At 34.4% G+C, this 27,810-nt stretch overlaps 3 protein-coding genes across 3 annotated transcripts; all 3 read right to left on the reverse strand.

Annotated features, from left to right (window-relative positions):
- Positions 1-1,831: 1,831 nt before the first annotated feature.
- Positions 1,832-8,649, reverse strand: LOC100243031 (plant UBX domain-containing protein 4). The gene is made up of 4 exons (XM_002273869.4): positions 7,927-8,649; positions 2,994-3,279; positions 2,522-2,617; positions 1,832-2,425 (listed from the first exon to the last, which is right to left on the reverse strand). Exons 1-4 carry the CDS (start codon positions 8,436-8,438, stop codon positions 2,042-2,044), a joined length of 1,278 nt encoding a protein of 425 aa, XP_002273905.1. The 5' UTR covers positions 8,439-8,649; the 3' UTR covers positions 1,832-2,041.
- Positions 8,650-8,959: 310 nt separating this feature from the next.
- On the reverse strand, positions 8,960-11,749 carry LOC100265324 (glycine-rich RNA-binding protein 4, mitochondrial). Its single transcript, XM_002273962.4, has 4 exons — positions 11,429-11,749; positions 11,280-11,348; positions 9,400-9,506; positions 8,960-9,315 (listed from the first exon to the last, which is right to left on the reverse strand). Exons 1-4 carry the CDS (start codon positions 11,556-11,558, stop codon positions 9,199-9,201), a joined length of 423 nt encoding a protein of 140 aa, XP_002273998.1. The 5' UTR covers positions 11,559-11,749; the 3' UTR covers positions 8,960-9,198.
- Positions 11,750-17,512: 5,763 nt separating this feature from the next.
- Positions 17,513-22,985, reverse strand: LOC100244809 (pyrophosphate--fructose 6-phosphate 1-phosphotransferase subunit beta). Its single transcript, XM_002271023.5, has 16 exons — positions 22,761-22,985; positions 22,361-22,516; positions 22,123-22,244; positions 21,474-21,527; positions 21,224-21,330; positions 21,010-21,115; positions 20,601-20,664; positions 19,978-20,066; positions 19,497-19,628; positions 19,145-19,315; positions 18,930-19,045; positions 18,704-18,815; positions 18,456-18,540; positions 18,322-18,366; positions 18,061-18,129; positions 17,513-17,816 (listed from the first exon to the last, which is right to left on the reverse strand). Exons 1-16 carry the CDS (start codon positions 22,945-22,947, stop codon positions 17,740-17,742), a joined length of 1,692 nt encoding a protein of 563 aa, XP_002271059.1. The 5' UTR covers positions 22,948-22,985; the 3' UTR covers positions 17,513-17,739.
- Positions 22,986-27,810: the final 4,825 nt, after the last annotated feature.

Raw genomic sequence — 27,810 nt, forward strand, 5'->3', positions numbered from 1 at the left:
ATGAACTCGAAGGATACAATATATAGCTCACTCATGACGTCCTTTTAGGCCTATTAATTAGTTAATAGGCCATATCTACCTGGATTGGGACATCCCTTTAGGTCAATTAATTATTACATTCATGTGATAATCATAAAGTTAATTTTTTTTATATTAGACCACCTTTTTGTAAACTTGATTATGGGTTTTCTAAGATATCTTAAATAAAGCAGTTGCATGCAAGTTTTTCTATGTATTCATTATGGTTTCCTAGTGGCATGCCAGACATTTATGTTACTATATGGTAGATTTCCTTTCTTATGCCAGACACTCCGGTACATATTAGAGTGGAGTCGTTTGGACAAGCAAAAGCCGCCAATTGAATACCATGGAAGAGCTTTTACATTCAAGGGCACACATTACTTCACTGCATGCCTTATCTTGGATGATAAGGATTATCAACTAGGGTCCCCCAAAGGCTATAAATGACTCAGTCCTGAAAAAGTGAGTATTCTCATCTTTTAGACTCGTTGGGTAAAAATTGGAAGAATGTTATCATATGATCATGGTGAGTTCTGAAGTTCTGTTTTGTGGTTGGTGATGGAAGTTGATCAGAAGTGAAGGGAGATTGAAGTAGCAGGAAAATTTATTTGCCTTTGGTGTTGCAAATGGACCAAAAACTTAATATGGAGGATACAAGTCAATCTGGGAGGGCACGGTTCATGATGATTTGTTTGGTAGGGTTGTAACATAGTTTGACAGGTATGGACCCTACGCTTTTATCTTCCTCTCTTAGTGTCCTCTAGACTACCAGATAATATTTTATGTATGATTATGGTTGGATAAAGGTGGGTTTGAATGCTACTAGTGAGTGTTTCACAGTGAGGAATGGAGCTGGAACATGACTCTTTCCCTATCAATGGTCTCCTTGTTGCCCCTCTATAAGAGAGAGCCGTTGATTTTTGGATGGTGTTTGGATATGACACTATAAAGTGAACTTTGCACGCCTAATGCAATTTGCAGAGTTTAATCAATGCTGTCGCGTAATGCGACATAATCTTCGGCCATGATTAAGCCTTGGAGGTGGATACCACTGAATCGCAAGGTGGTCTGCTGGCCATTCTTGTTCCCGGTTAGTGTGAAAGGTTTAGGTTTTAGAGTTTAGGATTTAAAATGACGGGAAAGCATGTTATGAAGTATGAACATGGTATTGTGAATGAGGAGGGGATACAGGCAAAGGTTGAATGAGTTTGAACACCTAATTCTTTTGCCTAATTGTGAGTGGAAAAGGAAGGCAAAGAGGCCAGATGTTTAGTACCAAATCTGGTAAAAGATTTCACCCAACTAAAAAAAACATAACACCAGAATTCTGGCGAGTCATGATAGATATTGAAACCTAGTTCATAGAGTGGTGGCAAGGTTAACATATGAGGGGCCCTCAATGGAGCAAACCCTAGATGGAGCCTTCTCAGGGTAGCATTACCAGCTGTTTTGGCCGACAATCTCTTTTTCTCTGAACCAATCCAATGCCTTCAAGAAGGGATCATATGGCCTGAAAAGCCAAGACTTTTAGGCTCATCGACAGCCTTCCTTCTCCTTCTCCTTCTCCTCCTCCTCCTCCTCCTCCTCCTCCTCCTCCGAACCCGTAGTACAATTTCATTAGGCACATGTCATTTGAAACTCTAGTGCTGATGGCACAACCCTGGACAGCTAAATCACCTGCATCATGGTCACCGTGGCCCCATAGGTGAAGTTCTTAGGGGCAGATGGTGTTCACTGTTCAGAACCCAATTTGAGGTTAACGCTCTTCAGAAAATAAAAAGAAAGAATAAACGATGACAAAGGCAATGGATTAAACCGAATGCACATCAGATTTATTGTGTGTTTTTTTTTTGTTTTTTTATTAACATGGATGATCTCTTGCTTCAAGAATGAAATTTACTCCCAAAATACTATGGAGTTGATGAAGAGGAGTTATTGGGTATCATATGAATCCCATCCAGCAAACAAGTGATATTGCATTTGGCCTACTCGAGGAAATTATAAAACCTTATGCAACCTGCTAGAATTTCTGGATAACAACTGAACTGGCTAAGCCAGCCTGCTCTATCGTCTGGTCCAGATCAGTAAGTTGCTTGGGAGGGAACCCCACTGTTTGCAGTTGATAATCTCTTGGCCCACTGGATCTTGATGCATCAATGAAGTTACGGATGTCTCTGACTGTATGGTGATAGTTGAAACGTGAAATCATTCGTGTACCGTCTGCCAACCTCAGCTGAATTGAGGTTAATGGTAATGTCTCATCTACAACTAGACCCATCGATGGAGCTGGAGCAGTGTTAAAGGGAGTGGCAGGAACAGTTGGGTCAGGGCCTACTGGGTTGCTGCTGCTGCAGCCTAAAGTTCTTCCTACACCCTGGAATGGAGGGTGTGGCTTCTCTGGTTCCTACATGAAAACAAGGCAAGAAAAAAAACGGCAGTTTTATTAATAATAAGAAGCACATACACATGGAAAACTGAATAGGAAGAAACAAGGACATACAATGAACTTTTCATTCTTCCTCACAAGATTAACATTGACTGCAGTCCTCCTATCTGCTGGTTCAAACTCTTCAGGCCATTCGGACTTCTTGATGCTCTGCATTAAGAAGTAACCGACCGTAAGGATGCAACATCCCACTAACGGCAAGATGCCGACAGTAAAACAGTTAAACTTCAACTCTGGTTGAACTTGAACCAAAGTAATTTGCATATGTTATGGCATTCAACTTCAACCACACAGGTAACCAAAATAATTCTCTACATTTCATCATGACCAGTGAATACGCCCAGTAACTCGTTAAAAAAAAAGGAAAAAGGAAAAAGAAAAAAACATACAAACAAAAAAAAAAGGGATAAATATCACAGCACGTGATGCTCAATGTAGATCTTGGAGCAAACTCTACTGCCAAATCCTGAAGACTCAGGATCATCAATATCAATCCAGAATCCCAGATAGAAGGTTTAGATATTACCTCTAAGAAGGATGCGTTTTCAGGATCATCCAATCTTCGCAGAGGACCATCATCCACAGTGAATCCATTACTCCAAAAAATGATGTTGTGAGTGATAGATGCAGGAGGCTGAGGAGTGGAAGACACTGTCTCTCCTGAGAGTAATCTCCCCATTCCAGTGAAGCTTCTTGAGCTTGAAGATGGGGGAAGATGATCAATGGGCCTTTGCACAGCTCCAGCCTGTCCTGCTTGATTGAAAATGGCATCCACATCATTGGCACTGGAAGGATCTTGGACAAGCATTCCACTGCAAATATTTTTTAGTATTATTTTTACTGTTAAACAGATAAAGCCTATAGAAATATTTGAAGTCTATCATTGATAGCATCATTATTAGATGTTGAAGACAAGATGAGGTCAATTAATACAAGATGCATTATTTGTTCCATCAGGTTGGTGTAAGAGCCAATTTTCACGAAGATGTAGTTTGTAGTCATGTTAATAGATTCTGAACCAAATTCTAAACATGGTAAGTGGGTTGGAAATGGCAACATACAAGAAACATCAAAATCAACATATCTAACAATTGTATTAAGAAATATATGACAGCAAGTATGCTCTGACTCAAGATGGCAAAGTAATGATATCCTGTATTACCTTCCTAAATAGAAGGATGTCAAGAGGAGAAAGATCAAACTACATGAAGATGCAAAGTCCAAAGAATTGCATCAGAGGTTGCATCACAAATGATAAGTTCACCTACGGCTTATGAAAATTTGTACAGCTGATATAAAGCAATGGTCATCCTAATCCCATGCTTGTATCCCCCTTACCATGATATGCATTGGCAATCCACCAAAACCATGCTAAAAAACAGCCTCAAAGTTGACTGATAAGAACAAGCTTGTCTTGAAGTGTCTCTAGAATAGTTCCAAGCCCTTGGATGAGAGCGAGGCTAATAGTGCCAGCCTACATTTAAACAAATATTGAAGTGGTCTATGGGTATAACAAAAAATCCTAGATTTTGCCTATCAATTCTAGGTGTTGATACCTAATCCTATACAGGCATGTGGGCCCAGGGAGTATTTGCTTCATGACCATCATAGCACATAGATTACTGACATGCGAATTCATTCTCAGAAATTGCATCAATAGTGGCCCCACTCCTATTTATAGTGTCATCCAATGCCAATACTACCACCTATGCTTCAATTGCTTGGTCAAGCACCCATTAGTTTAATGCCTACAACCACCCTAATGAAACACCCTCCTATCCTCCTGCTAAGTATTGCAAGGTAGTGCCTACAACCGTCTTGTGACAACTGCAACGTCAAGGCCCCTGCCAATGATGCAAAGAAACTACCAATAACCCACATACTGTTGTAACTATCTTGCCTTTGCTCTGCTAGGGCTGCTGTTACTCCTACTTTGATGATAGATATTCATTCTAGGTGGTGATAGCTATTGTCCAATTGAAACATGTATCTAGGGACATTCACCGCTTGACTATCATGACATATAAAATTAATTACACATGAATACTATTGGAAGTCATGTCATTAGTAGGCCAACTCCTATTATAGTCTCACCCATTGCCAATATTAGTACCTATTGCTTCAATTGCTCATTCAAGCACTCATTAGTTTAGTGCCTACCACCACTCTAATGAACATACTTCAATCTTCCTGCTAGATATTGCAACATGGTCTCTACACCTGTCTTGTTAAAACTGCAATATACTCCTGCCAATACTGCGACAAAACACCATTTTTTTTTTTTTTGATAGACAATAAAAATTTGATAGATAAGCGGTAAATAAGCAGTATGCCAACCACCTATACCAACAAAGGCAAAATGCAAAAAATAATTCCCTTCGTCAACAAGATCCCAACCAATCTACAAAATCAATTAAACACATCTAGTTTTCTTCTATGCACAACCTATTCCTATCCCACATATTGTTGTAAGTTTGTAACTACAATGTGGTCACTCTGCTCGTGTTATACCACTACTGCTACTTTGCTAGTGAAGAAAGGAGACACATGAAATAAATTCATTGTAGGATTGATGCATTTGCATCATGGAGAGAATGAAGAAGGATCACCCCAAACATGCTAGGTTAGGCAATTGTATGTCACTTTGTTTCCTCTACTTGTTATTACATTAATCCCTCCTCGCCTCATTGAGAGAGTAACTCAAAATGGTTGTCTCTGCATCCTTCCCAGAGAGCATCATGTAAGCATGACCCCATCTTATAAAAGATATTGCCTCACTCCTCTTGAAGGTGCCTAGTAAGATAATACCTAGATGTTTCATGTCTGTCTAAGTCAAGAGTATGGGGAACTAATTGGACATGATGCTCCTTTTGGTGATTCCACGCAGTCTGACCATCAAGTATTTGGGATATGACTTAAGTTAGAGGTTACTGAGGTGGGAATAACACAAACACAAATGGGGTTATTTCTGCCAAATCAGGGAAGTTGGAGATTACTTATTGTTGTTACCACATTTTTGGCCAAAAGGGTCAACTAGTTGTAAGTGAGTTGTCATTTTATTGGTTAAAATATTTCACCTTCATTTACCCTTTAAAAGGCCTTTAGAATAGGCATAAAGGGTCATCATTTCAAAAAATAAAAGATTTTCTCTAAATTTGAACCTTCATAAGTTCACTCATTGAATTCTCCACTTGAGGCCTTTAGAGTGGTATTGCTAGCCTCTCCAACCACTTTTCTCCTCTCACTTTGCTTTGTCTTTTCTCAATTTGGAACACCTCAACATTACCTGGTCTACCTCATCTAACAAAGATACTAGCATAAAACTAGACAAGGAACAAAAATTGCTAATTATTGTGTGTATATATATATATATATATATATAAATACAAATTATAAATAAGAGTTAAAAAAAAAACAAGATCCCAAGCCAAAGAGAGTAAGTTAGAAGAATCTTTTCTCAAAGAGGCGGGGAAGGAATATAGCGAAACATAGATTTATATTAATCAGCCCAACTTACACTTTTCAAGCCTAGTGTGAAGCAAAGGGATTGGATTTGGGAAATAAGAATGGAACCATAGGCTCCTATGCTGGAAGCATTTCAGGGTATAGGTCTAACCACCTTAATTCCTGTTTCTGGCCAAAGAAAATATCTGTCATTGGAAAAAAAAATTAGATCTTAAATATTGTTAGAAAAGGATTTTTTTTTTTTAAAGATATCAACTTCTTTTGCTGGGTTGTTACAAACCACATTACATGGGTTTAGGTATGGGTGTTGGGTGCAAGTATGCGTCTAAGCGTCTGATTACATCTCAAATTTTAGGATATGAGGACTCAGCTGAAAAATGATCTTCAATGGTACTTGGATATGATATAATAAAGGGAAAAAACCAATTAAAAGTCAATTAGAAGCAAAAAAACCAGCATATCTTTGAAAACAACAAAATTCTCTTTCTTTCTCTATTATCCTCATTTTTTAAAAAGAAATAAAAAAGAAAAAACAGTAAATATCCAAAGCAAAATAAAAGCATCCTAAAAGGATCCCCACACTCACACCCATAACACTCTTGTCATATTGTCTCGACACTGGTATGTTGGGTGAAGTTGAAGAGCCTGGGTATGACAGGTTAACAAAAAACCTGGAAGAAAAATTAGATAGGATGAAAATTGGGAAAAAAAATTATACATTTTGAAACTCATCATCTTATATATATTTAAAAAAAAAAAAAAAAGGAGTTACCTTATGAGAAGAGGAGGAAAACTTAATCTCAAACTTTGTTTTTGTTTCCTTTTGTTTTCCTTCTTTTCTTTTCTTTATTACTTTATCCTTTCTCCTATAGTTTATGTAAACACAAGAAGCCTAAGAAGATAAAATTATAGCAGGATAATGCAAACCAAAGGATGTGCATTGCACATGCCCAACAATGCAGGATGATGCAAACCAAAAGAAGCCTATAATTTCACTTGAAAAGATGATCTACACTGTCTCCCATGGTTTATGTAAACCAAAACAAGCCTAAGAAGATAAAAGTATTGGACTAAAATATAACCATGATGCACCTATATTTTCACTTAATGGATGACCTGTTCCTGGGCTTCATATGGCACTCTTAGCACCCTGCACATAGATTCAGGGTATCCAACTGGGGCAAATCAGCCCAGCCCAGGCCAGTCCCACTGAGGAGTCTAATCCAAATGATGTACATTGCACATGCCCAACAATGCGCTCTGGACCACTCTGTTCGCTTCATTCAAGCTTGGGGTAACTTCATGCCCATGATCAGCATTGTTTCCTCATCTCCCCTGGCAGAACACTGTCCGGTGCCCAAGCAAGCACCAGGCAGAGCAGGTGGAGTAACTCCAACCCAACAAGGATTCTTCTAGAAGCTGCGGTAGATGGCAGTTGAAATATCTCTGACAAAGACAGAAATTGTTTTAACTGCCTAACCTTGAAGTTAGGAACCTAACGTGAAGTGAGTTGCAGACGCTCAAGCTATAAAACAAAACTGAACCAAAAACTGTATGGTAATTGGTAACGTTATCTATTGCAGGTGCTCATTTCTACCTATCAAAGTTCCTACCCAGGTGATCCTCACAGTGTTTCTTGGAGCTCAAGCATTTTTACTTCCAACAACATGTTACGCAAATTTTTAGCAAATGAAGATCAATAACCACATCTACTAAGAAATCATTTCTTGAGCTTACCCCAACCAACGCTATTGAACGGTGGCCATTCAAAGCCCTCCAAATAAATCGCCATCAAGAAACCATCAAAGTCAATTCAAACATCAAATGATTGTTTAAAATATCCAAGAAAACACCACATTCTGTGCGGCTCAACGAATTCCACAATTGCGTTAGGCATAATAACTTAAAACAACATTATATCAAGATTCCAAGACTCCATTTCCTCACCCATTCTCCTGGGAACCAAACACACCAAGAACCTTAAAAGAGAGTACCTCTTCTCGCCACCAGTGTAATACTCCTGCCCATCAGAATCGCTATCGGAGCCATCTCCAGCCGTCCGATTCAGATCAGAAAGCGTTCGAATACCACCACGACCCCTCGGCGGAACCTTCCTGCCGGAAGCAGAAGAAGCCATGGCCTTCCTAGATCGGAGCTGGTACGGATCCCGCGGCCTAGTCGGTCCCGGGGACGGCGAGCGGGAGCGCGACGGCGACGACTGATCCTCCGACTGAGATTGCGACTGAGACGGAGAAGCAGAAGCAGAAGCAGAAGCAGGAGGAGAGTGAGAGGGAGAGGGAGAATGAGCGGGAGCGGGAGCGGGAGCAGGAGAGGGGCTACGGTGGGCGGAGTCGTTGTCTAAGAAGGCGGAGAGGGCTGCATCGAGGTCCCAATTGTGGCTCTCCAAGAAGAAGACGGCCACTGATCTCGATGATGACGAGATCTCCAAAAAGGCGTCGATCAACTGGCTTTCCTTCTCCTTCGCTTCTTTTGCTCCGTCGTCCATTCTGTATACTTGATACTCCTGGTGACTTCTCGGAGCTTGGCTGCTTGAGGATGTTCGGACTCGCTACTTACCACTTAAATCCCCTTACGGCGTCTTAGACTTTAACGACGCCGTACTTACATGGGCTATTTTATTTTCGAAAGATATTATTTTTAAAAATATGAATTTAATTCTTTGAGACACATGAATGGGATTGAAAAATATATCATCTATTAGGTATTAGAAATGCTAACTTTTAATAACTTGTTCCCAATTCACTTCCTTGGGTTAGAGGTCAACTCCGATACCATTTGTATTATGACCCGTTGCTCTCATATAGACATTACTATCTATTATAGGTCCAATGAACGTTTTTACACGTATGGTTATGAGATATGAGATATCTACATGTTAGAGTCCAAAACTTCTTCCCCGATCCTTTATGAGATATCCCACCAATTCCATCCCCACCCTTCATTTTTCTTAACATACTCATTGAATTCTCGCTTCTACTACCTACATTATTCATTATTCAAGAAAAGTTACGAAACAATCAGTCCAATCCCATGAATCATTTACTAAACTTGTTCATCAAATTTTCAATGCAATTGAAAAAAAAAGGCAGAAAGTAAAAAGTAAACAATAAGAGCCATAACTCATTCTTGAAATTCACTTTCATCTAACAAAAAATCATGGCCACCATCACCATATGTGTAATGTAGCTACCCCATCTCATAATTCATCCTTCTGCACGAGGAATTGGCAGAAATCACCTGAACTTTCAAGAATTTCGACTGTTGTTGTCATCTCCACCATTTAAACGGCGCGGGACAACAATTGGTCCACCGCGTACCTTCTCCAAAGCATAACTGACCCTCAATGGTCGACCTAAGAATGCCTGCAATCAAGAACACAGGATTGAATTATTGATCCTTCAGGAGGTGCATTTTTAAGTATACAGTAATAACCAACATCAGCTCACCTTTCCATCCATGGCATCTTTCGCAGATCTGGCATCAACTTCTTTTGAGAAATAAACAAACCCAAAGCCTCTTGATCTACCACTATCCTTATCGTACATTATCCTCACTAAATCACAAATACCAACATAATTTAGAAACTACCTTGGGTTTAAACGAACTTTCTAAACTAACTGCATTATTTTTTTTCCCCATTACGCCATATAAAATGATTGAACGCTTCATACTATCATCAAAAGGCTAAACTCAAAATTCTTAAATTTCATCTCATCCTTAAATTTCATGGATGAGTCCTTCCTGATGTCCTAAACTTAAGGTATTAGAAATGTCCAACACCTAAACATGCACCTGCATCAGGCAGTGTAGTAAAACAGTAACCCTTTTACAAGTGATCTGAAAATGCCATTTTACAGAACTTTAAATTGGTTACTTGCCTCCCTATTGTTATAAAGATTTATACTTTGAATGCTACACAAAATATAACAGAGCCCTTCAAAACTTTAATGTCTAGTATAAACATGACCCAAGTAAATAAGATTAAAGTTGGCAATGAAGCAAGGTGATTCAGCAGATACTTGTAATGAGCCAAAGATTTTCTAACATGCTAAACAAGGAACAAGCTAATTATACAATGTTCACTCCAAACAAATTAATTTTCATGTCTCCTTTTCAATCTTTCCTCATAGAGTTAAATCACATTCTGTACTCTTCCTTACTGAGAGGTAAGAAAACACTATAAAATGATGCAAAGCTGGTTTGATGAGAGTTAGCAAAGTTCATCAGCGTCACATCAGTTTCCTCCAATTGAAGCTTTGCTACAATCATCTTACGAAATAAAAAGTTCAAAAAATTTACCACTGCACACACTTCATGAAATGTCCTGTTAAACTACCAATTTGATTCAAAAGCTTCATAATAAGGAATAAAAAGAGACTTGAATTCGAGACCTTTAACACTACACACACATCATGAAATATCCTGTTAAGCTACCCATTTAATTCAAAAGCGTAACGATAAGGAATGGAGATTAAGAGACTTGAATTCAAGACTTTTAATAAATTATAATCATTATTTCATGTTAAGCTACCAAATTGACACAAAAGTTCAAGCTAGTAAATAACAGCTAACAAATAGCTAATATATTCCACCAGAGATTAATTCTAGGTAAACCCATTTTGTTCCTTCCACACCCACCAACTCTGGTTGAAAATTCAAGATTTAAGCATTGCCAGTAAAGTCCCGAGAGGGATGACATTTGCAGGTACCAGGCGGGCATTTGAAAAAGCTCAAATACCTAAAGGGTGTTTTTAGTCCATGGGAATGGGAATGGCAGGAATCATAATACTGTGTAGAAGTGATAAATTAAAATCCTAATGAGAGTAGGATTTGATTTCCATAACAAAGATTTATTTATTTATTTAATCTCTATTCTCATTCTCAAAAACAATCCAAACACACAAATGAACAGGGAATTGATTTCCCATTCCCATTCTCTATTCCAGCATTCCAAACATGGCTGAAAGGATTGCAATCTTGATTATCATAAGCAAGGGTAACAGCATGCTAAGATTGTGCAAGCTCTTAAGGATCCAATCACACAGGTTGCAACTGTGATACTGTGAAAGGCACATAAATAGTATGAACTAATAAATTGAAAAAACCACTCCACTGATCAACAATTTTTACACCCATTAACAGTAGAACCTCGATTCATATAAGATGCCAAATTTGAATCCAACCCTTACCAGTTAATATATAGTCCAGTATCTCAAATTAGATATAAGCGTTAGTCATCATTGAGACATTTTCTCGAACAGGTATATGATGAACACTACACAAAAATGACATTCTACATTGGGGTTGATAAAAGTTTCTATTTTACCTTCAGTGACATCCCCAAAAGAAGAGAAAGCATCCTTCAAGGACTTCTCATCAACTGACCATGACAAACCTTCAACCCCACAATACATCAAATCAGTAATGATATAATTTTTCGAATGTAGAGAGATAGAGATAGAGGTAGAGAACAACCGGCTACAAAGAGCTTTGTATTGGAAGGAGGAGTTGGGAATGATGGCGAAGAACAAAAGCAACGCCAGTCTGCAGCTGGGTTTTGTACCGTGAGTGCTCTTCTGGCAAGGGACACCAAGCTGTTCTTCATTTTCGACGAAGATGATGCTCAAGCGGCGCCGTTTTGTGGGGAGAGGTCGCTACGCCGTTTTATAAAACGGAGCAAATGGAATAAAGGCGGGCTGGGAAATGTAGAAAATGGCCACCCAACCGACCGGATTGGGCATTTTTACCATAACTGAATTTGGGTTCGACTCGTAATAAGGTTACAATCGGCCGAGCTTAACCCGAACTCGATTAAATCAATAAATATTTAAGAAAAAAAAATCAAATTATATCACTTTTTATTGTAAAATAAAAGAATAAGGAGAAGAAAGACGAGAGAATAAACAAAGATATTCAAATAAATATAAAATAGAATATAGGAAGAGAATATGATCAATTTTCATTAGAGGTATCTCCCTTTTATAGAGAGTTATAAAGATATATTTATCAATATGAATGATCATCCACAAGTTCCCATAATCCGATAAATTCCCGTATTTTATAACACTCTCACTTAAATGATCATAAAAATATGTCTCATTAAAACCTTACTAGGAAAAACCCTAGTGAAGAAAAAAAAGTATAATATTATTTTGAATTACTACAATTGCCTCGTTAAAAATCTTACCAGTAAAACCCAATGAGACAAAACCTAGACGAAGGAAAAAAGAGTGCAGTGTAATGATATTCTTATCAATTAGCTCCCCTCATATTGACATGATTATATTTTCTCTAGTAGCACATCATAGAGATTTTTGAGTCGGCGTATTTCAATAAGTTTCTTGAGTATTGCAGTTGACAATGTCTTTGTGAATAGATCTATTAGATTGCCACTTGATCTTATTCGTCAAATAGCAATTTCATCACTCTTCTAAAGTTAATGAAAGTAAAAGACTTAGACGATATATGCTTAATTCTATCACCTTTAATGTATCATTCTTTAATTTGTGCAATGCATGCAACATTATTAACTTAGTAGCATTACCTCTAATGAAGAGTAGTCCGCATGTTTCCATTATTTGCTTGATTGATCTCCACAATATTGTCGTACCACCATATATAAATACATACCTCATTTGAGATCAAGCTTTGTGAGGGTTTGAAAGATAGTCAACATCTACATATTCAAGCAATCAAGATTCTGATCCTTCGAAATAACATAGACCCATGTTATTGTAGTACATGATTAGCTTTATTCCAATGTCTCCGAGTTGGTGTAGAACTACATCTCACAAGTAAATTAACAAGGAGTGCAATATATGATCTTGTATAATTTGCAAGATTCATTGATACACCACTGACACTGTAATATGATACTTCTTGACTAAGTAGTTCTTCATTATTTTCTTTATGATAGAAGATGTTTTTTTTTTTTTTTTTTCACTTCAAGTGAATTAACTATCATCAAAGAACTTAATGGATGTGATTTATCCATATGAAAGTGCTTTAAGACTTTCTTTGCATATGTTGACTACCAAACTAATATTTTGTTTGAAAAGTACTCGATCTGCGGGCTGAGGAAATTTTTTTTGTTTTCTAGGATCTTTCATTTCAAATTTACTTTTCAAATAGTCAACTATTTTTGTAAGTTCTTCAGTAGTTCCAACAAAATTCAATGTTCCACGTATACTATAATAATTGCAAATATTCAACATAATGAATATGCATAGACAAATAAGGTAATACATACATACTTCTCATTTCAAATATTCATTGAAGTGATTGTACCACATGTATTTGGATTGCTTAATCAACACAAGGATCTTTATAGCTTAATTGAGTATATGTTACAATGTTTTGAATTAGTTGCTTCAAACATTTGAAATCCTTTAGGGATTTTCATATATATATATATATATATATATATATATATGTCATTATCTAAAGATCCATGTAAATATGCATTAACAACATCCATGACATGCAAATCCAATTTTTCTAAGACTTTTAAACAAATTAGATATCTAAATATGGTTGTGTCCATCATGGGAGAATATGTTTCCTTGTAGTCAATACTAAGTTTTTGAGGGAAACCTTGAGCTATGAGTCACGTTTTATATCTCGTGATTTCATTTTTCTCATTATACTTTCTTATAAATACTCATTTATATCCAACAAGTTTGACAACTTCAGGCGTCTGGACTACAGGTCCAAATACTTCTCATTTTTCCAATGAGTCTAATTTTTTCAGGATGTATTATTTCCATTTTGGCCAATATTTTCTATGTCGACATCATAGTTTTTACTTTGAGATCCTCATCATTTCTTATGATGTCAATAACTATTTGGAAAGAAAATATATTGTAAATGGCAAGAGTATTTCAATCTCATTTTTCTCCATATATAAGTAAATAATTGAGATCTCATCAATATAAGGTGCTTGTACATTTTCAGGAGCTAATTGTAAAACATATGCCTCTCATAGGGCTACTTATTTAAACTATGCCTCTTTAGGGGCTGTTTGAGACTGATCAGTCATTTTAATAACTCACTTTATATGTAACTTTTTCAAGAGTGCCACATTTCATATTGTTAGCCCAAGGGTTCTTCTAATCATGTTTTGATGATAACAAACCATGGTTGAGTTATTAATTGGTTTGAATTATAAATAATTCCAGGTGTTAATTTGGAAATTCATCAAATGACCTAATGGATGCAAAATCAAGACTTTTGGAAGACCTTTAATAATAGGAAACATATGTAAGATGAATGCATGGGTGCACTTAGGACTTACACATCATTTTATGCATCTTTAAAAAACTCGGTTTATGCTTTAAAGTTACATTTCCATAAAACCCAAGTTTTATCAAATGAACCTTAGGCAAATTGCTTCAAAATTGACATATTAATTTACTTAAATACTTTGCCTAAGTATTAGAAGAGAAAATAACAGAAAAAGATAGGTTTTCAGGTAAAAAATTGTGAACCGGTCAAGGCACTGGTCAAACCGGCTCAACCAGCTAAGGTACTGGTCGATCGGTTACCCTTTCCTGGTCGAGGTTCGGTTGAAAAGTGCAAGAACATTCTCAACCTTCCATTAGCCTCTCATTCTCGGTTGAGGGATTTGCCTTCTCGATTAAGGTCTGGTTGAGGGTAATAGACACCTGCCAAGCATTAAATGTTCCAACGGCTAGTGAATCGGTCGAGGCTATTTTTTGTTTTTTTGGCTCCCGATGTTAAAAACCTATAAATAGAAAGCTCCACTTCATTTATGAGCAAGAGAACACCTGCATTTATTTGTTTACCTACTTGTTCTTGCCTTAAAAGCTCTCATTCTTTTTCTGGTGCATTAAATCTCCATTTGCATACTCTTTAGTGCACCTTTGTGATTCATCCTAGCCTTGAGTTGTATTTGAGCCATTGTTGAGCTAGGTTGAGAGATTCATACTTATTAATTGTGTGTTAAAGCCTTCAAATGAGTTGAAACTTGAAGAGATTGTGTAAGAGTCCATTGGAGCCGGAATCCAAGTGTAAAGGTGATTAGAAAACTTGGTTGAAGTTTCAAGTTAGTGGAACCCTCACTCGGTTAGGAGTTTGAGGAGAGTGGACGTAAGCAAGGAAAATGCGAACCACTATAAAATTTGAGTTTGATTTCTCTAACTGTATCTCTTTTTATTTGCTCATCTTGTGCTTAATTTTTTTTTTTTTTTTAATCCCAATTCCCCCCCCCCCCCCCCCCCCCCCCCCAATTTTGGGTGTTTTCTCTTTTAAATATTAGCCTTTATTTTCTCACATATATCTTTCCTTGTGTTTTCCTCTTAATGTGTTTGCTTTTTCAGGGTCTACCACACTTCAAGCATCCCTTAGACTCATTATTTAATTGTCATTCAGAGACATCAACTCATTATTTAATCGTCTTTCAGGGACATCAACTCATTTTTTTAATTGTCCTTTAGGGACATCAATGTATTATTTAATTGTATTTCAAGGACATCAATTCGTACTAGAATATTCTAGGTCAATGAAAATGATTTTGTTACTTTCTTTGCATCAATGAAAGCATTTGGTCGTTGATTTGTAAGTTCTTGCAAATAAATAATCTTTTAAACTTCTAGTTCACATTAATTAGTATAAGGATCAAGATAAGTCAAAATCAATGCATTCCAAATAATTTCACGTTGTTCTTCTGGAACTGGCTCTTCTCCCCCTAATGGCGAGAAAATTGTCTTATTAAAATGATAATATGCACAACATGTCATTCTACCTTTTAAGTGTATAGGTAGACTAGTCACTAAATAAAAACTTTTGGTTTTATAATGTACATCCATACGACCTTTTACCCTTAGGAACCAAGTTGGTCTTACAATATTCTTCTAGGTCTAGCATTGTATAAAATGGTATTCACATTAAATCAAATACTACTAGTAACGTAGTAAAAACTCTTTTGGAGCCTTTAATCAAGTTTCTATCACCTGATATGGTATTAACATTGTCTGTCATCAATGTTGTGCAATTAATGAGACAAGAGTTTCATCAAAATAACAAGTCATAAAACATTATCATAAAGACTTCGTCTTTATAGAGTTGAAGAAATATTATCATCAAGAAAGAGTTAGAATCAATGGAAAAATATTAGTCATCGATGATGACTTAACTTAATAAGTTGTATAAAAGCAATGAGAGCAACAAATTCAAGCTTTGCAAGGCTTGACATTATTTGAAAACTATATATATATAGATTAATATTAATAAAAATATTTCAATTATTATAATAAACTATTAATAAAATGCTTTAATAATATTTCAAGTAAATAATATCTAAAAATATAATAACCTAAAATTTATCAATTTAAATATGGTAAAAATGTATAAATAAGAAATAAGAATTAAAATCTAATATATATATATATATATATATAGTTTCGGGCTATGATTATTTTATCATAACAAAAATGTGCAAATTAATACATAGTTTCAAATTATGAATTATTTTATGTAAATTTGTGCATAGCTTCGGGCTATGAACTTTCATTATGTAGATTTGTACATAGCCAAGCTATGAACATTTATTTATTTATTTATTTTATAACTTCTAACTATATAATATTGCTTGGTATAACTTCTAGTTATACCGTATAATTAAAAATAAATAATTATAAATCATATACATAACTTCTAGTCATGTAATTATAATTTTGTAATTTTTCGCATAACTTCCGGTTATAGAGATTGCACATATTTTTCATAACTTTTGGTTATGAATTTACCTCATAATTTATAATTTATCCAATAATTTCTAGTTATAGGAATTGTACATATTTATGCATTCAAATAAAATAAGTAAAAATAGAAAATCAAAGGGTAATAAAGTAAAAAATCATGATATAAGTTTATCACATACTTTTTTGTGAAAAAGAAGAGAGAATAGTCTTTCTATTTCTTTGAAGAAAAGAACATCTTTTTATTTCTCTGAATAGAGAAAAATCTTTCAATTTCTTTTGTAGAGACTATTCGTATTGATAACGTGTTGTAAAATAAAAGAATAAGGAGAAGAAAGACGAGTATTTAAACAAAGATATTAAAAAAAAAAAGGAAGTAGAATAGAATGTAGGAAGAGGACGAGATTAATTTTCATTAGAGGTATCTCCCTTTTATAGGGAGTTACAAAGAAATATACATCAATATGGATGATCATTCACAAGTTTTCATAATCTGATAAATTATCATATTTTATAATACTTTTTTAATTTTTAAAAAGATATATAAATTTATTAATTTTTTTATAATTATAATTAGTCTCATTTATTATTTAAGAATTGGTATAGATAAATAGAAAAAAAAATGGAAGCACTCTAATCAACTTGACCAATCCAATCTTGACTAAGCTTAGAAAAGTGAAATTAAATTAAATTTAAGTACCTTAAATTAAAGATTGGGTCGAGCTAGACTCGAGTTAATTATTTCTTAATTTGGGTTTGACTCAAGATAGTTACCAACCTGAACAACTTGTAGTCCTACTCTTGAGTAGTGAAAAAAGTACGAAGACAAAGAAAGATAGAATTAAATACTTGGAATACTATTTTTGAGCAATGTTTGGATGAAATTAGCAAATGGTTTGAGAAAGTCACAAAATTACAAACACTGATCCTTATTTTTTCTTTATGACCTGAATGAAAAACCGGTCACTCTGATGCCACAAGCAAGTGGAAAATGTACATCTTGATTGATTCTCTTCTTATTGGGAAAAATATAAAACTGATAACAGGAGGAGAAGCTCATTGACGCTCCTAAGCTTGGGCTCCCAGCTCCAGCATTAGGGTGTGATTAATTTCATTGGCTGTTGGACCCACAAACTGCACAGGGCCTGCGAAAGAAAACAAACGAAAAGATTGGGAAATGAAAGATAAAGTCCTTTGGAATGAAGCTGGATTGAGGGATCCTTTGGAACCAAAATTCATGAGAAAGTAAAATATTATGCTAGCCGGTTTTATAGAATACTAGAGGTTGAACTGATTTAAGCTGATTAGACTTGATAGTAGGAGCTAATTCAGGTCGATTATACTTGTCTAAACGTCACATGGATGCTGGAAATAAATGTAGTGGCATACCTGGACTGACATATCGGTTCTTCAGAGCCCACTCATCGCGAAGGGATGCAAATTTTTTGAATGGTGCACCTGGAATTTCAAAAGATGCAGACAGAATTTGCTTAGGTTTTTGTGGGCCAAAGGAAAATGACACTAATGTAACACTGCTCCACATTAGTACTAGAGCACGTAGAGGCATGAGCAATACTAAAGCAGTTCCTGCACAATGTCAACTCTTGGTACAATGAAGGCAATATAGGATGGAGGGCATGGCCGTGTTACCTTCGAGTTCCACCATTGCCTTCTTTATCACGGGTTTGAACTTTCCTGCCAAATGGTAAGGTTTAGAAAAAATAAAAAACCTGATATGATTGGAGGATAATAAGGACAATGAGATAAGTGAAGCGGTAGCAAACCATGTCTCCTCTCCACATCCATCAAAGAAGTCAATGCCGTTCCTCCCACTGTCCATTCTTCAACTGGAGCACCCAAATTTCCCACCTGGAAGCAAAATCACTTCAATAAAGAGTTAAAGCAACTTAAACTTTGATGTTCATCCACTAAAGTTAAAAGGGACATGCTTGAACTTACAAAGAAACATAAAGGCAACAAAAAGATGGAAAATAAAATTGAGAACAGAAAAAAAAAGGATAGAAACACAAACTGAAGAAATCAATCCAGTCTTTCCAGAATGAAGGAGAGCTCCAGCACCATAACCCAATGCATAGCAGTAGTTAGCATCAAAATTTGTTGGCAAACCACATCTGCCCTCATACCTGAAGTAAAAATTAAGTGTCATGTAAAAACTTATCCCAGGAAAAGTAGCATAAGCACTCTGTTTCTCTTATAAATTATAATAAACATCAATTCTCCACCAATATGTCGGTTACCCAAAAAAATGAGACTGTCCATTAAACTTCCCATTATACGAATGTTCCTGCCTCCTTTTCTCTAATTCAGTGTCCACCATTTGAATAAGCATCTTTTCTGTTTCTATCTTGGCAACCTACAATGTGATACAGAGATCTCATTAATGGAAAAGAAAGGAAGAAGCCGACAACCATAGCCAGCAGGAAAAACATACCATACTAAACAGATTAAATACCTGCACATTCCCATGTGGATCTCTCTCCAGCAGTAGTTGCTCCTGTATTGCTTGTGGTAAAAAGTCAAAAAGCTGCTGCGACTGGTTTCTGAGTTTCTTTTTCCACTGCCCACCCTCATCAACAACATCATGAGCTAAGATTTCATTAAGTTCTCCAATAAGCTGTTGAACCTGTAAGTGACACAATAATATAAACCAAAACCATAAAACTGAATCAATATATCAAAGTCACAATAATAGCAGTCTCAAAATCCACTTGCATTTCAAGAATCTTACAAAATGAAGAGAGAAAAATGGGAGATAGAGGTAGATGTATAGGTAAATATTTATCTTTGGTAATTCATAATTCTACCTCAGGAATGAAATCTATCAGGCCTTCGGGTATAAGTATAATGCCATAATTAAAACCACGTTCTGCTCTTTTGCAGATTATATCTGTGATGTAATCAGTAACATTCTTCAGTGTCAGCTTCTTGAGAGCAACCTGCAAAAAGATCGAACTTCTGTCAATCTAAGAGGGTATTCATTCTTATCATTTTGAATATCCAAAAGCAGAGGTCCACATTTTAGTAGCAGCAAATAACTCCTACTCATTTTTATCTCATTCAAGGAGAGTGATGAAATAAGTTCACTTATTCTTGACCCTATAAGAAGTGGAAAGATCGTCAGAAAGAATGCAGCATCATTATCCTATCAATGACTTCACTCAGATTTAAACGTCTTAGCAGTCTTGAACTCCTGCTTTTACATAGTTATCATTTATCTACACTGTCCAATGTACGCATGGAATAGGTTGATCAAACTAATTTGGGGAAAAAGGCATCAGAAGGCACCTCTTCTCCTATAATTGTAATGTTTGGATGAGTCTGCAAAGCACACTCCAATGTTATGTGGGAAGCTGCACGACCCATAAGCCTTACAACTGCAGAAGCAGTAAATTAGAGATAAAAAAAATACAAACATAAAGAAAAAAAAATGCAAATGTAATAAGTTCATTAAAACTGATCAGTCCCTCAAACTCAGGTAAGGAACTCAATAGTAATATAGGGTGAGCTAAATATAATTATTGACCAAAAATCATGAAGCATTTCTATATGTTCCAAAATGGATGAAAATTTCCAACCACAATGGGATAGAATTGTCATTTTTACAAGTTTGAAGAAATGATTCATAATTTTTTAGGGTTTAAGAAAGACTTGACTAGTTACTACTTTATTATTTGAACAACTAGATTTAACTAAGGCTTCAAGGTGAAGGTAACTATATCTAGATCACAATGAAGTCACAAGCTGGTTATCTCAATGTTGTCTCTGAAGTGCTGCTTGTTATTCTTCTACTTCTAGGAAATTATCCATGTAACTGTGAAAAAATTCTTTTTCATCAGTTACATCACTCTAAAGAGATATAGCAAGAAATGTAGAGAAGAGGCTGGTAAATTTTGTATTAGTAAACTTACAATGGTAGTATTTTCCAGTTGAACGAGCATCTATCATGACATTTCCAATCATTTCTGCATATATCTGCATGTTCAGAGGAAGAGAAAAATATCAAAAACCATTTGTACATACTCCATGACATTGTCAAACCATACATGTCTCTTTCAACCAGAAACAGGCCCATGGTCATTGTTTCAATATTTTGTGCGCTGCTATTTCTATTGCTTCAAATTGGGTTAGGAAGAGTTTCTTGACCCATGTTGTGATTACCTGAATCAGGATCTTGTAGATCGTTGTGAGAGGAGGAAACCACATGGAATTGAAGACACATGGGGCTGAGTCCATGGGATTATGTAAATTAAATGTCTATCATGAAAACCATTTACGATTTGTTAAAGGTGCAAAACCTGAGCTGGGAACAGTCATTACCTTGCATGCAGTGTCAAAGCCAAAACTTGTGGGAACCTCTTTGCATTTCAAATCGCCATCAATGGTCTTTGGACATCCAATGACCCGTGTTTTCAACTTTTTACCCCTGAAAATTTTAAAGAAATAACAAACCTTCATCAAGAGGATCTCTGACTAAATATATAAATAAGAGACTCTTCAAGCTTAAAAAGACCATATAAGACTCATGCTGTACCTAAAATTTTCAGCAAGTAGGCAAGCATTTGTATTTGAGTCATCTCCACCAATAACAACAAGCCCATCCAACTCAAGTTTTGATGCTGTTTCATCAGCTTGCTTAAACTGGAATGTATGACCATGAAAAGTAAGTTTTTCTCTCTACAAACACCTAATCTAGAAGAATGAAGTCTACTCTAAACATCAAAGTTGATGATAAACCATAGTCAATCAAACTAGTTATCTCACAAGTAACAGGAAAAAATCACCTGTTCTGGAGTTTCAATCTTGTCCCTGCCACTACATATCATATGAAAGCCACCCTGTCAAAAGAATTCAACATAAGTAAGATGGGAATCCCCAAAAAGAACCACCTGATAAACACACTACAGAATGAAGTCTGAAAAAATACATTACTCAAACAACCTGCACTAATGTTGCTCCTGTACTTGTACATTTACATGAGAAGTTGAAAAGCACATACCCACAAAGACACCAACAACCAAAATAACACCACGCACAAGAACAAATTAAATCAAACAAAAGAAATTAGTTAAGTAGCTATCTCTTTGGAAAGCAGAGATCAAAATTTGAGGTTACCAATGCTTAGCAATTGAAAAATATAACTCACCCAAAAACACTGAAATCAAATATAAAGTATCTCTATACACCTGCCAATCAGAATCATAAATGGCCAATAGATAACCAACAAACTATTCACAATAATCCCATTGATTCAAAGCAACATAGTACTCAATTGAATCCCTCCTTGAAGCATAGGCATCATTTAGCAGTTCTCAAATGTTAATGCAGCAGGATTATTAGCACTGTTTTTGAATTATCATGACAATGTTGAATCGTTTATCAAGCATGTGACACACAAACACCTAAAGCAACCAAAAACATTTAAAAACTCACCTGGTTTCGGAAAGGAAGGATAAACTCCGATGTCAACTCAACATATTTGCAATTCATGATCCCAGCAGGGCCCCCCTTGAATCCATACATGGTGCTTCCCGTTGTGCACTCTTGTAGATAATCTACCACCAAATCAACCAAACAGATTGTTACCAGGAAAAAGAGCAATTCAAAACTAAAAAAAGTTCAAATCAAATTCAACTCTGCCTAGTTAAAGCCCACAAATCAAAACCCTCACCAAAGATCCCTGAAATCACATTGTGCCCTCCCGGTGCCTGTCCTCCTGACAGTACAACTCCAATCCTCAAACCCTGATCCTTCTTCAGGCCCTCTCCTGGCACCAGAGTTGCTGATGGCTGCCCAAACAGATTCGGAAATAACTTCGCAATCTCATCTGTCATCGTAATTAGAGAATTCAAAGAGGGCACGTATTTTAAAAATGATAAATTATATGAAAAGCTCTGGAGATTTTCTTTTTCCGCGAATGCAGTGGCCGACAAATAATATTGTACAATCATTTGCAGAAGCATTTCAGACACATTTCTATTCTTGTATAAAAAATGTTCAGTTCCGTGTTCCCTTTCCGGTGCTTCACATATGATAAATTTACAGAATAGAATACAGAGAGGGAGGGAGACCTGGGTTTCCGGCGGCGGAGCTGGGAGGGCCATCAGAGACGTTGAAGGGTTTTCGGAGGACAGAAGGGAGAGGCAGGGAGTGCCGCAGACGGCTGGTTTGGACTTCGCTGAAGACGGAGGAGGGGCAGCCAGAGGATGGTCTGCCGGCAGTGGCGCAGCCGTTGGATGCGGCGGAGGAGGTAGACATTGTCGACGTGAACGTGGACAGCGCAAGGGAGGTTACTGAGGCTTTTTAAAACGGAGAGTTCGTTATAGAAAAGGGCAAAATCGTCATTTTTGTTTCCGTCGAGACAGGGGTGTAGATCGTTAGTTAGCGGAAGTATTCAACGGTTCAATCCTTAAAACGACATCGCTTCTCGGCACTTTTGTTTTTTAAATTAAAATTTGAAAATTATTGTCCATAACTTTTTTTATTTTTTTAAATTTATATAATTTTTTTTAAAAAAAAAATAAAGATATTATGTTTTTTAGAAACTTTAAAATAAAAAATTTAGCCATGTTTGACAACTGTTTTTAAAAATAATTCTGAAAAATAGCTTTTAAAAACAATTTTTAAAAATTATTCTTTGATATTTTATAAAACAAAAATTTTGAGAACTTAAAATACTTTTAATATTTTAAAATATGCTTTAAGAATAATTTTCATATTTAGAACTTTATTTTTAATCATTATGCATATTTGTATAATGATTATTTTTAAATAGTTTTCAAAAAACAACTTTAAACAACTAAAAAAATATTATATATTTTGTTCTTTGAGAATAAAAAACAAAAAATAGTTTTTTGATTGTCGTGTTTTTTAATTTGTTTTCTAGAAAATAAAAAATTGTTCTTGAAAATAGTTGTCAAACGAACTTTAAACATCTATAACTCACTCATCTGTTGAATAATGGGAAATATGGTCTAGTAAGTGACATATGGTCTTGGTTCGAATCCTATCATTAATGATATCCTAAATTTACCTAATACTAATTGGTGCGAGACAATCAACACCTCGAGATTTTTATTTTTTGTGATCTAAATACGTATCTATGAAAGATAATTTTTGATAGCCAATTATTACATCCACTAGCTAGTCTATCTAGGGAATTTAGAAACAATCCTTTGAACAAGCTTTATTTAAATCCAATTACTCTATTCATACTCTCCATTTACCATCCTTCTTTTTAGGGACAACAACAATGTTTGCTAGCTAAGAGCAAGGTATTGAACTTTCTTAATAAATTTGGTTTTCAAAAGTCTCTACTATTCTTACTTAGCAATCTATCACTTGTCTAGAGTATATTATTTTTTGTTTGTCTAGAGTTACCTATGGATCCACATTTGTCCTATGCACAATCACTTCTCAATCTATTCCTATCACGTCACCTACCTCCCATATGAATACAAACCAAAACTCCTTCAAAAAACTAAATGGTTTATACCGCTTGACCTAAATTAGACTCCAACTAAATAGTATAGCAACATCCTCAATTGCTTATTATCTTTAGCCAAAGCCTAATGTCATTGCAAGAAAGGCTACATATCCTCTATTCAAATTGCATCTGCTCCTACTCTAGCCATATTTGGAATTGGCGCATCGATGTCTTTTCAACCATAACTTCATTCTCTAATAGATTTGTGTGTTTTTACCACACATAACATTAATGTGTAACAACTATAAATAAAAAATTTCTCTCATTATTCATTTTATAGCCAACCATACAATTACATTACATGGAACATAGGGTATAACCATTTTACATATCCTTTCGTTTTATTTGGACATGAGATCATGAGGAATTTTTTTGTACTTCACAAATAGGCATGTCGGATCATGCATTCACCTATTTATCTATATATACAAATAGATCGGGCTAATCAACCTATAGATTCACACCTATATATGTTTCTACAAATAACAACGCCCTTAGATAACTAGGCATCATTGTAGAACACCATAGCAAAGAGCTCAAACTAAATATCCAAGCACCCAACTATGGATTGAAAAATCGATTTTAATCAGCAATATTTTGACAATATATCGGATATCAGACGGTCCCGAAAGGATATTGAACACCAATTATTGAACAGGTGGAATATTGAAAAAATATCAGGAAAATCACCGAAATATTGGCTATATATCGGTTTGGAATCAATAAATCGACAAAAAAATCGAGCGTGAAGCGATGCGTAGAGAAGTGGAGGAAACCTATCAAAATATCGGAGATATATCGATAAATATATCAGATATATTGGCAAATATATCAGATATATTGGCAAATATATCAAATATATAGGAGATTTTTTTGAAAGCTTTTTTTTTTTAAATATCTTTTTTTAATTATTCATTTTAATTTATTTTTTATTTTAAATCTATATTATCATTTTATTTTTAACTACTTTTTATATTTATCTCATTAATGATACTTATTTTATCATTTTTTTTAGTTTTTTTCAAGCACTCTTGTGAATTTTGAATAATTTTCGCCTCATGATACTTTTGTTAAAATATCCACCAATATTTCTCTAATATTTCCGATATATCCGTATTTATCGATATTTTATATTTTAATCCTTGCACCTAACACTCAGATTGCCTTATTAAAAATTCATTAAATATTTAATGAATTTCAATGATTTTCCAATCTTTAGAGGTGAGGCGGCTAAGCCTTGAGTATTAATTTGGTAAAAAATAAAAAATATATATATATTTGGGCATTGAGTGTTAATTTGTATTTTAAAATAAATTTTAATTATTTTAGAAATAAAAAAGTTATACCATTATTTTTTAATATAATTTTTTACTATTGAAATTTAAAAATAAAAAGTAAAAATAGCTACCAAACATAATTTTCAAAATTATTCTCAAAATTTTAATTATAAAAAAAAAAGAAAAAAAAAGTGCAACCAAACATGGCCTTATTAGTCTCCAAGAGTTCCATTGATTCAAACGGACCCTTAAATAGGACCGATAAAAAGGAGAGGAGAGTACTTTGTCTCACACGGCTGGCAAGTAATTCTTACCCTAACCCTAATCCAATTTCTTCGAGTTCAGACGGGAATAGGATGATAAAAACTTGACTAGCTAATATATACAATGTAGTAAAAAAAATGGGGGGAAAAATGAGGGATGACAAAATACTTACTTTATCATTTTTTTTTTTAGTTTTTTCAATCATTCTTGTGAATTTTGAATAATTTTTGCCTCATCAATGTTTTTATTAAAATATCCACCGATATTTTTCCAATATTTTCGATATATCCGTATTTACCGATATTTTAATCCTTGCACCCAACACTCAAATTGCCTAATTAAAAATTCATTAAATATTTAATGAATTTCAATGATTTTCTAATATTTAGAGGTGAGACGACTAAGCCTTGAGTATTATTTGGTAAAAAAATTAAAAAAAAATATTTGGGCATCGAGTCTTAATTTGTATTTTAAAATAGATTTTAACTATTTTAGAAAAAAAAAATTATACCATTATTTTTTAATATAATTTTTTTATATTGAATTTTAAAAATAAAAAGTAAAATTGGCTGCCAAACATAATTTTTAAAATTATTCTCAAACTTTTAATTATAAAAAAAATAAAAAATAAAAATGCAACCAAACATGACCTTATTAGTCTTTAAGTGTTCCATTAATTCAAATGGACCCCAAAAGAGGACCGATAATAGAGAAAAATGAGAGAAGAGTACTTTGTCTTACACGACTACTAGGTAATTCTAATCTTAACCCTAATCCAATTTTTTCGTGTTCAGATGGGAATGAGATGATAAAAACCTGACCAGACAGTATATACAACGTAGTAAAAAAAAGGAAAAAAAAATGGGATGATAAAATACTTACTTATTTTATCATTTTTTTTTTTGTTTTTTCAAATATTCTTGTGAATTTTGAATCGATATTTTTTTTAACATATCCTCCGATATTTCTCCAATATTTTCGATAAATTCGTATTTAACGATATTTTAATCCTTGCACCCAACACTCAGATTGCCTAATTAAAAATTCATTAAATATTTAATGAATTTCAATGATTTTCCAATCTTTAGAGGTGAGATAGCTAAGCTTTGAGTATTAATTTGGTAAAAAAAATAAAAATAAAACAATATTTGGGCCTAGAGAATTAATTGGTATTTTAAAATGAATTTTAATTATTTTAAAAATAAAAAAAATTATACCATTATTTTTTAATATAATTTTTTACTATTGAATTTTAAAAATAAAAAGTAAAAATGGCTGCCAAACATAAGTTTAAAAATTATTCTCAAATTTTTAATTATTAAAAAAAAGTGCAACCAAACATGACCTTACTAGTATCCAAGAGTTCCACTTATTCTAACGGACCCCTAAATAAGACTAACAACAGAGAAAAATGAGATAAGAGTACTTTGTCTCACACGACCGTCAGGTAATTCTAACCCTAACCCTAATCCAATTTCTTTGTGTTTGGACGAGAATGGGATGATAAAAACCTAATTAGCCAGTATATAAAATGTAGTAAAAAAATGGGGGGAAAATGATAAAATACTTGCTTATTTGATCATTTTTTTTTGTTTCTTCAAGCATTCTTGTGAATTTTGAATAATTTTCGTCTCATAGATATTTTTGTTAAAATATCCACCGATATTTGTCCAATATTTTCGATATATCTGTATTTACTGATATTTTAATCCTTGCACCCAACACTCAGATTGCCTAATTAAAAATTCATTAAATAATGAATGTCAATTATTTTCTAATCTTTAGAGGTGAGACAACTAAGCTTTGAGTATTAATTTGATAAAAAATAAAAATAAAAAAATATTTGGGCCTTGAGTGTTAATTTGTATATTAAAATGACTTTTAATTATTTTAGAAAAAAAAATTATACCATTATTTTTAATATAATTTTTTACTATTGAATTTTAAAAATAAAAGTAAAAATGGCTGCCAAACATAATTTTAAAAATTATTCTCAAATTTTTAATTATAAAAAAGAAAAAAAGAAAAAAAAAATGCAACCAAACATGGCCTTATTAGTCTCCAAGAGTTCCACTGATTCAAACAGACCTCTAA

Source organism: Vitis vinifera, chromosome 12 (genome assembly GCF_030704535.1).
Source record: "Vitis vinifera cultivar Pinot Noir 40024 chromosome 12, ASM3070453v1".
Taxonomy (NCBI): domain Eukaryota; kingdom Viridiplantae; phylum Streptophyta; class Magnoliopsida; order Vitales; family Vitaceae; genus Vitis; species Vitis vinifera.

Excerpts from the sequence above, each read along its gene's own strand:
- LOC100243031 (XM_002273869.4), bottom strand. The coding sequence starts at position 8,438 with ATGGACGACGGAGCAAAAGAAGCGAAGGAGAAGGAAAGCCAGTTGATC. Across the intron at positions 3,280-7,926 it reads TACACTGGTGGCGAGAAGAG|TGGAATGCTTGTCCAAGATC; the intron begins GTACTCTCTTTT and ends AAATATTTGCAG. Across the intron at positions 2,618-2,993 it reads AAAACGCATCCTTCTTAGAG|AGCATCAAGAAGTCCGAATG; the intron begins GTAATATCTAAA and ends TTCTTAATGCAG.
- LOC100265324 (XM_002273962.4), bottom strand. The coding sequence starts at position 11,558 with ATGAAGAACAGCTTGGTGTCCCTTGCCAGAAGAGCACTCACGGTACAA. Across the intron at positions 11,349-11,428 it reads TACAAAGCTCTTTGTAGCCG|GTTTGTCATGGTCAGTTGAT; the intron begins GTTGTTCTCTAC and ends GTGGGGTTGAAG. Across the intron at positions 9,316-9,399 it reads AAGATGCCATGGATGGAAAG|GCATTCTTAGGTCGACCATT; the intron begins GTGAGCTGATGT and ends TCTTGATTGCAG.
- LOC100244809 (XM_002271023.5), bottom strand. The coding sequence starts at position 22,947 with ATGTCTACCTCCTCCGCCGCATCCAACGGCTGCGCCACTGCCGGCAGA. Across the intron at positions 19,629-19,977 it reads TTACAATTATAGGAGAAGAG|GTTGCTCTCAAGAAGCTGAC; the intron begins GTGCCTTCTGAT and ends ATCTTTTTGCAG. Across the intron at positions 18,541-18,703 it reads AGACTGGATTGATTTCTTCA|GTGGGAAATTTGGGTGCTCC; the intron begins GTTTGTGTTTCT and ends TTTTGCTTCCAG.